The sequence below is a fragment of the Panicum virgatum genome, chromosome 5N (genome assembly GCF_016808335.1).
Source record: "Panicum virgatum strain AP13 chromosome 5N, P.virgatum_v5, whole genome shotgun sequence".
NCBI classification, from domain to species: Eukaryota; Viridiplantae; Streptophyta; class Magnoliopsida; order Poales; family Poaceae; genus Panicum; species Panicum virgatum.
The window spans coordinates 68,404,070-68,418,942 of NC_053149.1; the positions used below are offsets into that span (position 1 = coordinate 68,404,070).

Below are 14,873 nucleotides of genomic sequence, written 5' to 3' on the forward strand. Positions count from 1 at the left end.
CTGTTTATTGCGCATTTAAGTTGCAAGAATTGTTTGGAACCTTAGTTGCATGATCTTAGGTACCTATGCTTGAACACTAGTATGTGTAGGTCGCTAGTTGGCTATGCTAATGGTTCGGTAGAAGTCGAGTGATTTCCTGTCACTCGCGAGCTCATAGGAGTTGAATGCTTACTACACACTGCAATATAAGGTTTACGGGCGGGGTTGTTGTACTTGTGATACCCCGTCTGTTTAGTCAAAATGGATAAGGCCGCGGTGTGTGGTAGTGGTGGTTAAGCATTTGAACGTACTAACCACATGCCGAGAATATGGTAATCGGTAAGCTTAAGTACCTGATGGAATCGGCCGTGGAACATACTCCCCACTGTCTGGTCTATGGTCACGCACGGGTGCAGGGCACCCTAGGATGGTGGGCCTGTTTCATGCCCGGGGAAAAAGGGGAAAAGTCGCGTGGGTGATTGCTTTCCCCATGCGTGTGTTTAGGTCTGCCTGGCCAGGTTAACAAATTCGATTCGAATCGTCCGTCTCTCATGGATATTGAGACTGCTTAACCCTTTTGCCACATAGAGTAAGAAGGGGAACAATGATGATGAGAAATATGGTTGAATGATGAAAAATAATTGCTTTCCACCATGTATGCTTTAGGATAGATGCTAATGTAGAATGGTTAAGCCTAATAGAACTTGAAAGCTAAAATCGGAAAATAAGGACTTACTGCTTTTCGGCAAAGACAAACCCCTCAAGCCAAAAGCCTTGCATGTCTAGTTAGAGGGTTAGTTATATCCTAGTCGGGTAAGCCATGCGGAGTATTAGTATACTCAGCCTTGCTTGTGGCTAAATTTTTATTTCAGGTAATACTTTTGAGGACATGATTGCTAGCTTGACTTGGCCGTGTACCTTACCCCCTGGTTGGTCGGTGGAGTGGGATACGACTCCGGCCAACGATGGCAATGCCGAGTGATGTCATGTACGGGCTTCATCATGACATCATGTATCGTCGTTTAGAACTCGTTTTATTTCCGCTGCAGTGAACTCTGAACTACTTTCATTTCGAATTTCAAGTACCTTTCAAAGATTTCGAACTTGGTTTGTAATAATTAAGTTAAGACTCTGTAATGTAATATATTTGTGAAATGTTGTACTCTCTGGACTCACCTTCGTATGGGTTACATGTAAGCTTTGGGTTCGATCGACGCTTAGGTGGATTCTTCGGGACTTTACCCGACAGCACTGCCGAATTACTCCGTTTGAAGTGCGTGTTAGCCGGGCTTGTCTTTAAGATGATGGTTAGCGCACTTGAGCCGGATTAATTAGGGCGGTACTGCCACAGCTGGTATCAGAGCCGAACAAAGCGCACACCCGAGAGTGCGACTAGATTTTTAAAAGTTTTACTTAAAACTTAGCCACATAATCGCGTTTGGTAAATACGTTGGTTCGTTAAGGATTGTGTATAGTACGTAAAGCCCTAGGGAAAATTATGGGAGTTACTAGGTGGGTAGCTAACTTATGGTTTATTTATAACTGACTTCCAGCACATTTCTTTCTGTATTTTAAATTCAGTATTTCCATTATGTAACGACGCACCTACGCTGAGGTAAGACGGTAAGGATCCTCAGTCAGCTGAGGGAGTCTGACCTTCCCGTCGGTGATGCGAGCCGAACGCTGCCCTCAAGCAGTGGCTTACTTGAGGTGCTGCCAATATACCAACTATTAGTTGGGTATATTGGGAGTAAAGTATACTCAGTCAACTGAGGGAGATTGACCTTCCCGTCGGTGATGCGAACCGAACGCTGTGCTCAAGCAGTGGCCTACTTGAGCTGCTGCCAATATACCGACCATCGGTCGATTATATTGGGAGTAAAAGAGAACGTGAATACGTCACCTCAGTAGCGTATGAGCGCTGTCCATGCAGTGTTGGACGCATGGATGCCGCTTCTATAGTGAGCGGTAATGTATGGGGACGCTTTCATGTGTGCTGGCATGAAAGGTTCAATGAAATTTATATCTGTCAATTTTCTGCAGGTACACTAACCGCGATTACGTAAGTTAAGCACGGTTAGAACTCGGCTAGAAATATATATAGGGAGAGACGTAAGTTGTGCCATGCCACCGGTGCTAACCCCGTAAGCCCAAAACTATTTGGCAATTGTTTTCTTTGGGAGGACGATTAGGTCGTGCATGCATCATGCTCATAAAATTGAAAGCCAAAGAAAATAGATGTGGGTTAGTCGGGAATGTTAAGGTTGCACGTGAGCACGGTTCCTCACCTCTCACTTAAGGTCTATCTAGAAATCTGTCATTTTCTGCTATGGCCTGGAAGATGAATTTATTTGACATGGTAGATGACTTTATCTGTAGAAGCGCCAGTGGATAATTTTGCTCCAAAACTTGTCTACTAGCTTCTGTTTAAATTTGAGAATTTTTCGACTGGTATACAGTAGGGTACACTAGAAACTTTGACACCCTGTTTCTCTGTCAGCTTTGAGCACCTGTGTTGCACGAATTTTTAGGCCTTCCTAGAAATGTTTTCTGCAGAGGTGTTCAACACAAAACTTGCGCCAAATTTAATCACCAAGCTTCTGTAAAAAATTGGTAAATTTAGGCTTAGTAGTTTGTCCTCAGCACTCAGTTTACTAGCTCTCTGGTCACTGAAAATTTTGGGCTGACAGCAAAGCAAAACTATAAGGATAAGACTTTCTTAGGATCTGATTTAGATCTTGAGTTGACTAGAAAAGTTGTTCCTAAAAACCTTAGGAATGTTCCTGTAAATTTTGAGAATTTCTAGAGCTCTGTGCTTCCAGTTGTACTCGTTTTCGTGCACTACCCAAAATCTGTTTCAACCATCACACATCTTTGGTACAGATGGCTGCCCCTGCTCTCCTGGTGTTTGATGAGGATGGGCGTGCACACTCCGAGTGCACACACTGGCAGGGTTTTCCCTCCATTCTTTGGGAGGTGATGCGCGATGCCGGATATCCCAGTCCCCCGCGCTATGTGGGCGAGGAGTTCCATGAGATGGGAGTTGCGCGCTGTCGCGTGCGCATGACTCATTCTCCCCACCCTTTTCCAGATCACTGGGCTTCCTTGGAGCTGGAGGTAGTTGGACACCGTCTGGTTGACACTTGGGAAGTTGCAGCCATGACAGCACTCAACAAGTTTTGTGAGAAGAATTACGCAGCTGTCACACTAGCTCCTATTGGCCTCTTCCCAGCAGAGCAGCCCAATGACCCTAACTGGCTTAGTCGGGTCGGACACACTGGGTACCTTCAGCAGAATAGAGCTGCAGAGACTATCTCCATGTCAGTGAAGTGCATGAATGCACTTTACCGCTTGCAGACTTTACAGGCCAAGGCCATGACCCAGATCATTGCTTCTGCACGGACTAGCCACGAGATAGTGATTGTTAAGAATGAGCAGATCAGGGATTTGGATGCCCATGTTGGCCAACTGGAGGGTCTGATTGAGGAGCGTGATGTTCTCTTGGACAACAGGGATGCTGACTTTGCACTTCTGGAGCAGCAGTTCACCGCCCAGCAAGTTCAGTTGAATGCTGCCTTTGATCACATTGAGATGTTGGAGGCTCAGCAGGCCCAGCCTGAGGCCATGGAGGAGGAGCCCCAGGAGGTTCAGGGTATCTCAGGACTTGACACTACGTCTAGAGTGCCCCTGCCACCACTTCCGGGAGCTCACTCTCCAGTGAGGAGCGAGTCTTCCGTCAACAACCTGGACGACTTTTAGATGATGTCTTAAGTAGTCGTTCGCGCATACTCCTCTGTAGGGTAGCCTAACTTTGGATGGTGATGTAATAGGCTAACTAAGAGTTGAGTACCTCGCTTTTGTTAAAGAGTACCACTCCTATGTAAAAGTATCTTAATCGTTTAGGCTTTAGCTAAGAACTTGATGAATGGTTGTAATGGTTTAATTGCAGTGGAGTCTATCGCTGCAGAAACTTGTCTGAATTTTTATCCATGTTTCCTTGCATTTCTGGGCTGTGTGTTGAATACCAAAGTGGTTGGGAATTTCATAATCTAAGTGCTCACCAAATTTCAGCATTTTTAGACCTGTGTGTCAAAAGTTATGGCCCGAACATTACACCTCGGCCTGCTGAAAAACAGACTGGACAGAGCAGTAGAAATTGAATTTTTCGCCCACCTTAACTGTCGATTCAGCTTTGGAGTTGAATACCAAAGTTGTCGTATGATAAATTATCTATCTGTTGTAAAAATTTGGGCACATTTCGATGAACAGAGTGCGAGTTATGAATTTTCTTGTAACAAACAGCATTGCTGTCCCTATTGTTACGTGCTCCTTTCAGTTCTACTTTTCCGCGCTTACCCTTCTGTTCTTGGGGTTTGTCATATGTCATCCTACTAATGAGTGAATTTGCCATTCCAGATGGTGGGAGCGACACGTGGCAACCCCGAGGGTTTCGGGGACGCGAATGGTAGCAGTTCGCAGCGACCGCCACCACCGCCACCCAACTTTGCGGAATATCTGGCCGCCCAAACCGAGTTACTCCGTCAACTCGTCCAGGGGCAGCAACAACAGCAACAGCAACGGGGTGGACCCAATGTTCATCAACCTCAAGCTGCTGGTTACCCGGAATTCTTGGCAACTCAGCCCCCTCTATTCAATAAGACAGAAGAGCCACTGGATGCGGACGCTTGGATTCGCACAATTGAGTCCAAGTTTTCACTACTTCTGGCACCATGCTCAGAACAAACAACCCGACGGATGGTCAAAGCCGGTCAAGGCCCCTGCAGTAAGAAGCTTCAAGCTATGCAGAGCCAAATCTCAGTAGTGGCCCCACCTGCGGGTTCGTACCTCCCCCAAGGTGGGCCCGGGGGTCACTGTCGGTACCCTGTAATAGGGATACCCACTCTTACTGCGGCAAGGCAGGACCCGCGTAGTTATACGTAACTGCGCGCAAAGGATGGAGTAGCCAGGCCCCACAAGTCAGGCTATTTCCTCACCAAGCCAATGGCCCCGGACCCGTCCTCCGCCTGGGGATGGGTCCGGAGACGCCACATGTCCCTAAGGAAGGAAAACTCCGAGCTGACAGCCGAGGCCTCGGACCCCCTATAGGGGTCCGGGACCTTCCTGCGTCCATCCGGACCTCCCTTACCGCGCGGGGGGTCCGGAGCCGCCACGTGACCCGGAGGCACGAGCGCGGACTTGTGCGCAAGTCTTCCGCTGGAAGACTCGCGCACCACCGCATTTAGCACGCAGGACAGCCTTTGTCAGGCCTCACTATGCACCGCGTATTACCAAGGTACACAGTGTAGCCGCCTGTGCCGCACCCGCACAGAGCCCGTCTGCCGCATTAATTGGATACGACGGCACGGCACTTTTCCATCATGCCTCCTATGTCGCAAGCTACGCGGCCCGTTCAGCTACGTGGCAGGCAACACCGCTAGCTATGCCTGGCGCCGCTCCGACAAGACAGCGCCTGGACACGCCGGATGGGGGATTCCGGGAGCAGGCAATGGAATCCAGGAGAGGGATCTCCTTCGCCTGCGACGCAATAATTATAAACAGTACGTTATCTTGTACTGCATCGTTGGGCCCACCTGTCGGGGTCCCAACGGCCATGTACGCGCCCCCTTTAGATATAAAAGGGAGGCGCTCGCTATACACAACAGGCTGGACAGACACACACAAGCCCTCGCGAACTCTCTCGAGGCAAGGCAATACAATAAACAGTGGACGTAGGGTATTACGCTCTGGCGGCCCGAACCACTCTAATCCCGCTGTGTTCATCGTGTTCTTGAGCGAGATCAAACTAGGACTAGCTAACCCCTGAGTACACACCCTCTGGGCTTAGGCGGGTGCCTTCCGCCACCCGGCTGTGGTTTGCATCACCACGACAGAAATAAATCTGAATATTCCATGACACACATGCTTAATCCGACGTTGGTCAAATTAAACATGTATGACTTATCACAACTTTGAATGAACTCAAAATGAATTCAACTTGATAGAGAGTACATAAGAGACATTTCTCAAAACAATCTCTTATCACTCTATCTTCTTTTCTTGGATCAATATCCATAAGTAACTTTCTTTTCAAGACATTCTTTAAAGAGAATACACTTTCTCATGTGATGACCTTCTTTCTTTATGAGTCACAAGCACTTAGTTCATTTTCTTTTGTCCCTTCAAGAAGGACTACATGCAAATCTTTGTCTGAAAAGACAACAATTAAAACTTTAAGTTCTATTCTATATCACCGTTGGGCAGAAATAGAATAATCTTTTACATTAATTCCATATCACCGTTGGGCAGAAACGAAATTAACGTATGGAAAACTCAATAAACTTTAAAACCATATATTTGCTCCTCAAAATTAAATCCTCTCGTTGGTTCGAATTTAATTAGAGGATAATCAACTTTATTACAGCAGAAACTAGAAAAATACATTTATCTAGTTTAAGAGCATTTCTTTATCTAATCTCTGAAAATGGTCACTTTGATGCAATATTTACCAAAGACTTTAAACTTTAAGCTATGACTCATAATTTTTTATAGTATTGTTATCATCAACGTTGGTCAGAAAATAACAATACAATAATTAACTTTAAATTTCTCTACTTTGAGAATTATCTTTACAATTCCAGTAAGGCTCAACTTTAAGATTTCAATTGGCTCAATAATGCCAAAACTCAACTTTGACTTTAAACAGCGGAAGCCTTTCCATCTTTTACCCACAGGAAAAAAACTCATTTAGGACTTTTCAGACTATTCTTTCAATTAATTCTTCTCGTTGGTTCCGACTTAATTGAAAGATAGCAATAGTCTTTCTTTTATAGCAGCGGAAAACTTTTCTTTCTTTTCAGAAAGAATACTTTGTATTCATTTTCTTTCTAAACAATTTATCTCGTTGGTTCAAAATTGAATAGAGATAAGACTGTACAAAACTTACTCAAAGTAAGCTCTTTAATCATGCTCTTAAAAAAAATAATTCCCCTGTCGGTTTGAATTAAAACTAAGAGCAACAACTTTAAAACTTTGCAGCGGACACATGTAAAACTCTATTCTATATTTAGAAGCATTACTGTATATTTTCTCTCCAATCAAAATACACGTTGGTACAAACTTGAATAGAGAACATACTTTTACTTTGCAACTGGAACTGGATAAAACACTCATTCAGAAGCATCTTTGTATTCATTCACTCTCTAAACAATTTTCACTGTGGTACAAATTGATTAGAGAGTCAAAACAGTACAAAATTCATCAATTAAATGGTTCTGAAATTGAATGAAACAATTTTCAGACGTTACTGTGCATGTGGCCGTTTCTGTGCATGCAGCCCAGCTGCCCGCCCCTTCGCATGTGGCCCAGTAGCCGAAATCGGCCTGAGGCCTGCTCAGGCGGGCGGCGCACCCGCGTCCCAGGCCACAACCTGGGCCTGGGCCGGGCATTCGGACTCTGCGCGATCCCCTCTTGGGCCGAAAGCAGCCCGTGAGGCGCTCGGTCGACGCTGGCCGTCAGATCGAATCCGACGGCCGTCCGCGGTTCTCGCCCGATCAAAACCGCCGGCCGAGCGGTTTCTCCCCAAACCCTAGGGCATTTCGCCCTTCCTTTCCCGGTCGGAGCCAGTGGCGCCGTCGCCGGAGACTCTCGCCGGCGCGGTCGCGAGCTCCGGCCGCCGGCCGCCGGCTGGCGACCCTCGAGCTCCTAGTTTCTCTTCTTTACCTTTCCTCCTCTTCATGCCCAGCGATGCGCGACAGCGATGAAAAGGCGGCAGCCACCGTGGTGGCCAGAGGAGGAATGGCGGCGCCGCCGCGGGCCCCCTCGCCGGCGAGTGCGTCCATCGGAGGGTGAGCGCGCCGCCGTCGAGTGGCTCCGCGTCGGTGCCCTGTCCCGCACGCGAACGGCAAGGAGATCCCTCGAGCACGGCGGTTCGTGTCCTTACCCGCGCGACCGGCGGTAATGCGCCGGCAAGCCGGCGCCTCTAGAGGCTGTCCCGTATAGCAACGGTCGGACGTAGCCCTGCGGAGAGACCCTGGTAAGTCTGCGCCGCCTCTGTTCCTTAGCTAGGGTTAGGGTCTACCGAGTTCAATTCGAATCGAATCCATTCTTTCTTCTTTTCTGTTCTTCCGATTCGAGAACAGTTTGTTCTTTTTTGGCGATTAGGGTTAGGGTTTGTCGAACCGAGACCCTTCTTTTCTCTGACTCTTTCGATCCGAGTTCGGATCCATCCCCAAATTGATCCACTTCACTAGATCGGCTCTGGTACCAATGTTAGACTTCTTTGGGATCTCTAGGAGTAGATTGGGTGGGTAGTTACTTTAACTGAGGGAAGACCTTGCTGGTGGCCGCTGCAGTCGCCTTCGCGGGTTCGTTAGTGGAGCTCTGCGCACGGGCAGCGACGGTTGATGCAGCGGGTTGCCGGAGTCGTAGGGGACTACGGTGGCGCAGTGCAGGGGCGGCGGCGGCAGCTTGGTGGTGCTTCCCGTCGTTTCAGTGCCCTCTCTAGATCGGATTAGGGTTAGGCCGGTGGGAACAGTGACGGCGGTGAACCTCGTCCATCGTGCCATTAGTTCCCCACCTCTTATTTATTGCACTGCACGATGGGAGCCCACCAGCCTTGCATTGGGCTGGGCGCTCCCGATCAGAGCGCGAGTCAAAGGTCCAATTGGCCGTTGAGCCAACTGGTGGGGATCAACCCAACAGAAGCTTCGTCCTCCCGCATGCGGCCTCCTCGGTCGGCCTGCTTTAATTTGCATTGGCTTGTTAATTGTTCGGAGAGGAGGGACAAGGATTTTTAGTTCTCGGGTACCATGGGAGGGGGTATCCTAGCCCTCTATAAGGTCATCGAGATATGTGACAAATCAAAATGGTGTTTTAAAACAAATATATTACATGGATTCAAAAAAAGGTCATTATGTCCAATACCTATGAAATACGATGTGTCAGGTACTTATAGTTTTGTGAGATGGATTCTGTACCGTGATCTATTGCTCTGTTCGGTCGGAACACGATTTCAAAATTCAAAGTACAAGGGCGGTTTAATATATTTGTTTGGTCCGCTTCGTTCCTAACATTCCCTCATCCCACTCGCAGCTCCTCCAGTTGGATAGTGCGCGACGGCGATTGCGGAAGAGGATGTCCACGGGGGGTCTGGCCAACGGCGATGGTTCGTATTGGAGTGAAGCAGCCGGCGCCAAGTACTCGAAGTGGGCACCACGGATTGCTCGAGATTCATCAGGTTCGCCCTCTCCCTGCATTGCTTCATCTGGGAATCTGCCTCATTTAGGCATCGAAGCGGAACCCCATGCGACCTCTTCCGTGGAGAAAAGCTCAAGTTCGGCAGCAAATTTTTGGTCTCAGGGGTACGTTTAACTTTGCCGTAGGAAGGATTATTCCATTTGTACTTGATTAGGCCTTGTTTATACCGATTCATTCCAGGATATGCTTTATGGATTGTTCGACCTTCATGGGTATCCTCAATTTCAGTTGTCTAGTGGAAAACGAACTGGAATGGGTCGAGTCTATGCTAAAGGAGGATAGTACTAGAACAACCTTGTTAATGGGATCTGGTGCAATTGATTTGAATGTGTCTTGTGGAAGGTATTGTTTTTGTAAATATCGTATATACTTTTCCTCAGAACAGCAGCAACTTTTCCCCTGGTTATTTATTAACTATCATATACATGGCGTTGCAGTGAGCAAGGTGGTGTATCAGATGGATTGGATTTGCAAGGTCATATATCCAACAGTAAAGTGGTACCGTCAACTACTGAGTAAGGGATTCTATTGTAATTTTTTTCTTACTTAGTATTTAGTAGGGATAATGTCAGCATGCGTATGTTTATATTTATATAACAGTGATTTTTTAGCACATTGTGTAGTTGTTTTTAAAGTACGAACAAATCATATTTGTGTGGTCTAGAGGGGCTGCAGCAGGAATGAAGGTGTAGAGGGGCTGGTAGTCTGAGGACAATATGTATATAGAGTTTGTTTAATTTTTTAAGAAACTGTAATTTGGTGAACTTGGCCACGGTATATTATGATTGGTCCTGACCGCAATAAAAGTTACCATCAGTATAATGAGAATTTGAAACAATGTTTGGCCTAAATTGGTTTAATTGTTATTTGTAGGGGAAGGGGGATATGGATGCCTATGGAGATTTGCTCAACAACAAAAAAGAGTTGCAGGTACACCATTACATATGAAAACTTTGGGTTCCTGACTTGGTTTGCATTGATGTTCATTCGTATTTTTAAAACAAAAAGGTTAACCGATGGCCGTTCGAGGCAGTCGACTAGTGCTGCAGCCTCCAAAATGCTGGATCTTAATACAGAGTATGCGAAATCTGGGTTCACAACATATTGCAATGAAAATGAAACTGAAGTTCAGGGTACACGAGATATAGTACATACTGATGGATACAGCTCAGCCCATAATGCTATTACTTCAGTACAGAGGTATATTATCATTTTGTGTTTTTACCCTGTCCTCCAGTTGTGTGTAAGTTTATGTCAACAATGAAACAGTGAATTGTGAAGTATTGAATATGTAATTAATTCTGGATGTTTTATTCTATTTTGGACCTCTGATCTTCCAGTTCGAATTGCCAGCTAGAATATGTTGGGATTGACATAGACTTGAATGTTGAACAAGCATACAATGATTTGCCACATATTGAGAGTGGGACTACAATATGTTTGGATGCAACTAAATTAGCACATGGAGGATCCCTGGTTGTCAGTGGTACTCAAAATGTGGGGTGGAAACGTAGGTATGTCAGAAGTGATGCTTTCTTACAAGTTTTTTCCCGATAGTTTGACTCATTGGCTGTGTGATAATTTGTTGTTGAAGGAACACCACATTTGAGGGGCCAGACTATAGGGATCCCTTACCTGGGAAGCCTAGTGCGTTGCAGCAAGCGTTGATGAAGTTTGCAGATCGGACAAGTGATTACATCATTAATCCAGCAGTTGGTACTGAGTTTGATAACTGCGAGGAGGCTTTTGAATACTACAATTTATATTCATGGGAATGTGGTTTTGGAATCCGCTGGGGCAAGAAGCGATGGTCGGAGAGGAAAAGGAAAAGGCAAAGTCCAGAAACAAAACCATACCAGCTAGCTCAGGATTTTTACTGCAGCTGTCGGGTAAGTGTTTCCACTATTATCCCACTGTTAGTCATTGGTGCAATGTGTAGGCTGAAATGCATACTCCACCAGGAACTATTTAGCATTACAGATATTTTCTATTTGGTGCAGGGGCACCCTGAAGCAAATGTGAAGACAAGTTCAGCAAAAACAAATTGTCGCGCAATGTTGCGGCTTCATCGAACATCGGATCATGGCTGGATTGTAGTGGAACATGTAGCTGATCATAATCATCCTCTCTCCCAATGTTATGGAGAGAAAAAACAGTGGCCATCTCATCATCATCTAGATAAATTCTCAAAAGACTTGGTACGTATGCTTCGAGAGAACAACATAGGTATTACCAAGTTGTACAGTATTCTAGGGACATTTTTTGGAAGTATGCAGAATGTACCAGCCACTAAGAGATGTCTTAAGACAGTTTGTCACAAGATTAATCGAGAACAAGCAGATGATGACATAAAGAAGACTTTGGACCTTGTACGTGAACTTCGGGAATCAGATCCAGGTTTCATGTTCAGTGTGGACACAGATGAGGATGGAAGGATTAAGACTTTGTTATGGACAAACAGCAGGAGCAGGATGCAATATGAGCATTTTGGAGATGTTGTAAGCTTTGACACTACTTTCAAGACAAATTTGTATGATATGCCATTTGGGTTATTTGTGGGAGTCAACAATCATTTCCAAACAGTCTTGCTTGGAGGGGTTCTTACCACAGATGAGAAAGTTGACACTTTCAAGTGGGTGTTCAAAGAGTTTGCATCATTAATGGGTGGCCACACTCCTAAGGTTATACTCACAGGTAGTTAGTGTTCAAATCATTTTTCTAAAAGAACAATCTACTGATTTAACATTTGGTTATGACCTTTTGTTGAAACTAACATTCATTTTCAACAGATCAATGCAGAGCAATGGAAGTGGCAATTGCAGAAGAATGGCCGGACACAGTGCATCGTTGGTGCAAATGGCATGTCTTGAAGAGAGTTAAAGAGTGCGTAGGAACAAAGTATACTAGCAACAAGGAATTCAGGGACAAATTCCATTTGATGTTGAATGAAATGTTGACCATAGAAGAGTTTGAATCGAGCTGGGCTCAGCTACTCAAGGATTATGGGCTAACAAATAATGCTTTCTTGAACCAGATATATGCAACAAGGCACAAATGGGTAAAGAGTTACTTCAAGGGTGTGTTTTGTGCTCGAATGACTAGTACTCAGAGAAGCGAGAGCGCTAATATGATGCTAAAGAATATAGTTGCTCCTAATTGTCCTTTGCATCAGTTCATACAGCAGTACATGAAGATGCAATATATTAGAGATGAGGATGAGAACTATGAGGAAAGGCGTAACAAGCTGGTATGAGAATTCATTTAATTGTGCTAGTTACATTTATGCAGAGTGAAATATGAGCTGTTGTATTATTTGTTTATTGGTTGATCTTTTTTATTCGATCACATAAATTGTTTGGTGCTTGCAGAATTCCAAGAAAGTTTGCACCGGAGGTCCTCTCGTACTACATGCTCATAACATTTACACGCTGAAAGTATTTGGTTTGTTCTCACAACTAAAGGAAGAGTCTGAGTTCTACAGAGCAATGGAGGTTATTCCAGGAGAGGAGTATATAGCAGAGCACTATGATCTTAGTCGTGTCCAGCGTTGGTGCAAAGGGCGGTACAAAGTTCAGGTGACAGATGGTGCCCAAAATTACAAGTGTGAATGTGGGCTATTCGAGCACTTTGGCTTACCATGTAGCCATATCTTAAGGGTGAATCTTCTTGTTTAATTTATTTTTGAGATGTCTGTTACTAAGCTATTTGCTGGTTTGAAGCTAACATTTCATCCAAATCCTAGGTCCTGATTACTAATGGCATGCAGAAAATCCCAGACTCGTTGATCATGCAGTGATGGAGCAAGTCAGCAAGACATATTGTTCCACAAGAGCTGTCACAGTACAAGAAAGACAATCCTGCATTGCTGTCTCAGACATACAGGCATTCGTCATTAATGCTGAAAGCTCTACGTTTTGTAGAAATGGGGGACAGCAATGCACAGAGCCACACCATGGCTATGAAATTGTTAGATGATGGTATAGAGGCATTAAAAGAAATATCGAAAGTGAAAGATGGTCTAGGTTTATCTCATGACCATGTTTCTAGTGAGCAAGGAGTTGCCGAGGACCCGGGAGTTGATAATTTTCCCCAGCGAGTACCAAAGAAGAAATGCGAAAGGGGGCGGCCAACCAACAAGAGGCAAAAAGCTGGTCACGAGAAACTGTCAAAGCGTCCACGCTTCTGCAGCCTCTGCCGCAGTGACAAGCACACACTCAAAACTTGCCCACAGCGTGATCCAAGAACCAAGAAGCCTAGGCAGGCAGCTACTTGTAGCGGCTGCGGAGTCATGGGCCACTCTGTCGATCGATGCATTGGCAATCATAAGCAACTGGTACCCACTGAGATTATGTTCATGTAGTGGCAATCGTAAGCAAGGGTCAACATGTTTTACTTCTTATACATGTGTTGTTGTTTAATGATGTATTTGCCCAGACTTGGAATGGCTATTTTGTTCCAGCACGAAATGAATATAGGATGCCTTGTAAATGCAAATGGAAATCCTGTATGTAAATATTTTCCTAAGCATAGTTATGCAAAAATAAGTAGCCCCCCTGATGTATATATATACTCAATGCGCTGTGCTTTGGGCACCAGCAACTTCAATGGAGTGTAAATTTTAAGATACAACTTCATGACCTAAAAAGGTTAGTATCATCAATTTAAAGTTAATTGCAATGCATAGCACGATGCAAAAAAAGGGAAAACGTTAGAAGGGAACTAGTTACGCGACGGCAAAGAGGAAAAATTTAAATTGGCCAAACGTTTGGGATGTAAGACTGAGCAGTGATCCCATTTAAAGGTCACCTTCTCGCGTGGAGGGCAGCTACTGCCCACTTTGCCGCGGGCTAATTCAAAATTTGAAACACACCCCCCTTAAGCGGTAAACCCTTGTATATAGAGACCAATTGGGTATAGAGGTACTAGTATGTTCTAGAGTTTAAGAGCCGCGTCATGCGTTGGTGTATTTGGGCAATAAACAATTATGTCGTCCATGGATTCTGGAAGCTTGGTGTCCCAGGTAAATCCTGAGTTTCGTTCTTTGGTTCAAAATTGATGTTGTTCGAAGCGTGCGATTAACAATTTTCTTCCTGTCTGAAAGGGTTCCGATGTTCAAGTAGGAGTCGGTAACAAGGGCGACCCAGTTCACGAATATGTGGTGCAGGAGGTCAGGCCTACGAGCACAGCCTCTGGTGTTCTTAGTTACTCTGATATGGTAAGAGCTCCGTTTGATATTCAACTATGTATAAAAATAATAGGAAATGACCAAAATTTTCCCTCTTTTTGGTGCACAGGGATCGGTTTTGGGTCAAATTGGTTGTGCGATCGGTACAGGGCTTGCGGTGCCTTGTGACATGCCCCAGGTTACAACCTTGTACTGCTTCTCTGTTGCTTTGGGTTTCAAGGATTTTGCCAAACAGTTTGTATCAAACAGGTCCACGGAAAAGGGATTGGTGATGGCATGGAGAAAACTGCAGAAACAGATGATCAGGAAAGTGGAAGTAGCAATGTTTCGTTGCTACCAGAGATGTCCGATGCAGAGTCGGCAGCGTTCACTGTAAAGGGACATGAGCAAGATGCCACAGAGGAAGAAGATGACGCCAGCTCCGCCAAAGCTAAGAGGGCCAGATTGAACTAGA

At 45.3% G+C, this 14,873-nt stretch overlaps 1 protein-coding gene across 1 annotated transcript; it reads left to right on the forward strand.

Annotated features, from left to right (window-relative positions):
* The first annotated feature begins 8,764 nt into the window (after positions 1 to 8,764).
* On the forward strand, positions 8,765 to 13,722 carry LOC120671850 (protein FAR1-RELATED SEQUENCE 11-like). Its single transcript, XM_039952106.1, has 11 exons — positions 8,765 to 9,338; positions 9,463 to 9,576; positions 9,672 to 9,749; positions 10,108 to 10,164; positions 10,243 to 10,434; positions 10,575 to 10,748; positions 10,829 to 11,123; positions 11,235 to 11,928; positions 12,024 to 12,481; positions 12,603 to 12,890; positions 12,977 to 13,722. The coding sequence occupies exons 1-11, from the start codon at positions 9,112 to 9,114 to the stop codon at positions 13,028 to 13,030; spliced, it is 2,631 nt and encodes an 876-aa protein (XP_039808040.1). The 5' UTR covers positions 8,765 to 9,111; the 3' UTR covers positions 13,031 to 13,722.
* The last annotated feature ends 1,151 nt before the right edge of the window (positions 13,723 to 14,873 follow it).

Bases quoted from the DNA above. Each gene is read 5' to 3' on its own strand.
- LOC120671850 (XM_039952106.1), top strand. From the start codon at position 9,112: ATGTCCACGGGGGGTCTGGCCAACGGCGATGGTTCGTATTGGAGTGAA. The intron at 10,435-10,574 runs GTATATTATCAT...CTGATCTTCCAG, and splicing joins GCTATTACTTCAGTACAGAG to TTCGAATTGCCAGCTAGAAT. The intron at 10,749-10,828 runs GTATGTCAGAAG...TTGTTGTTGAAG, and splicing joins AATGTGGGGTGGAAACGTAG to GAACACCACATTTGAGGGGC.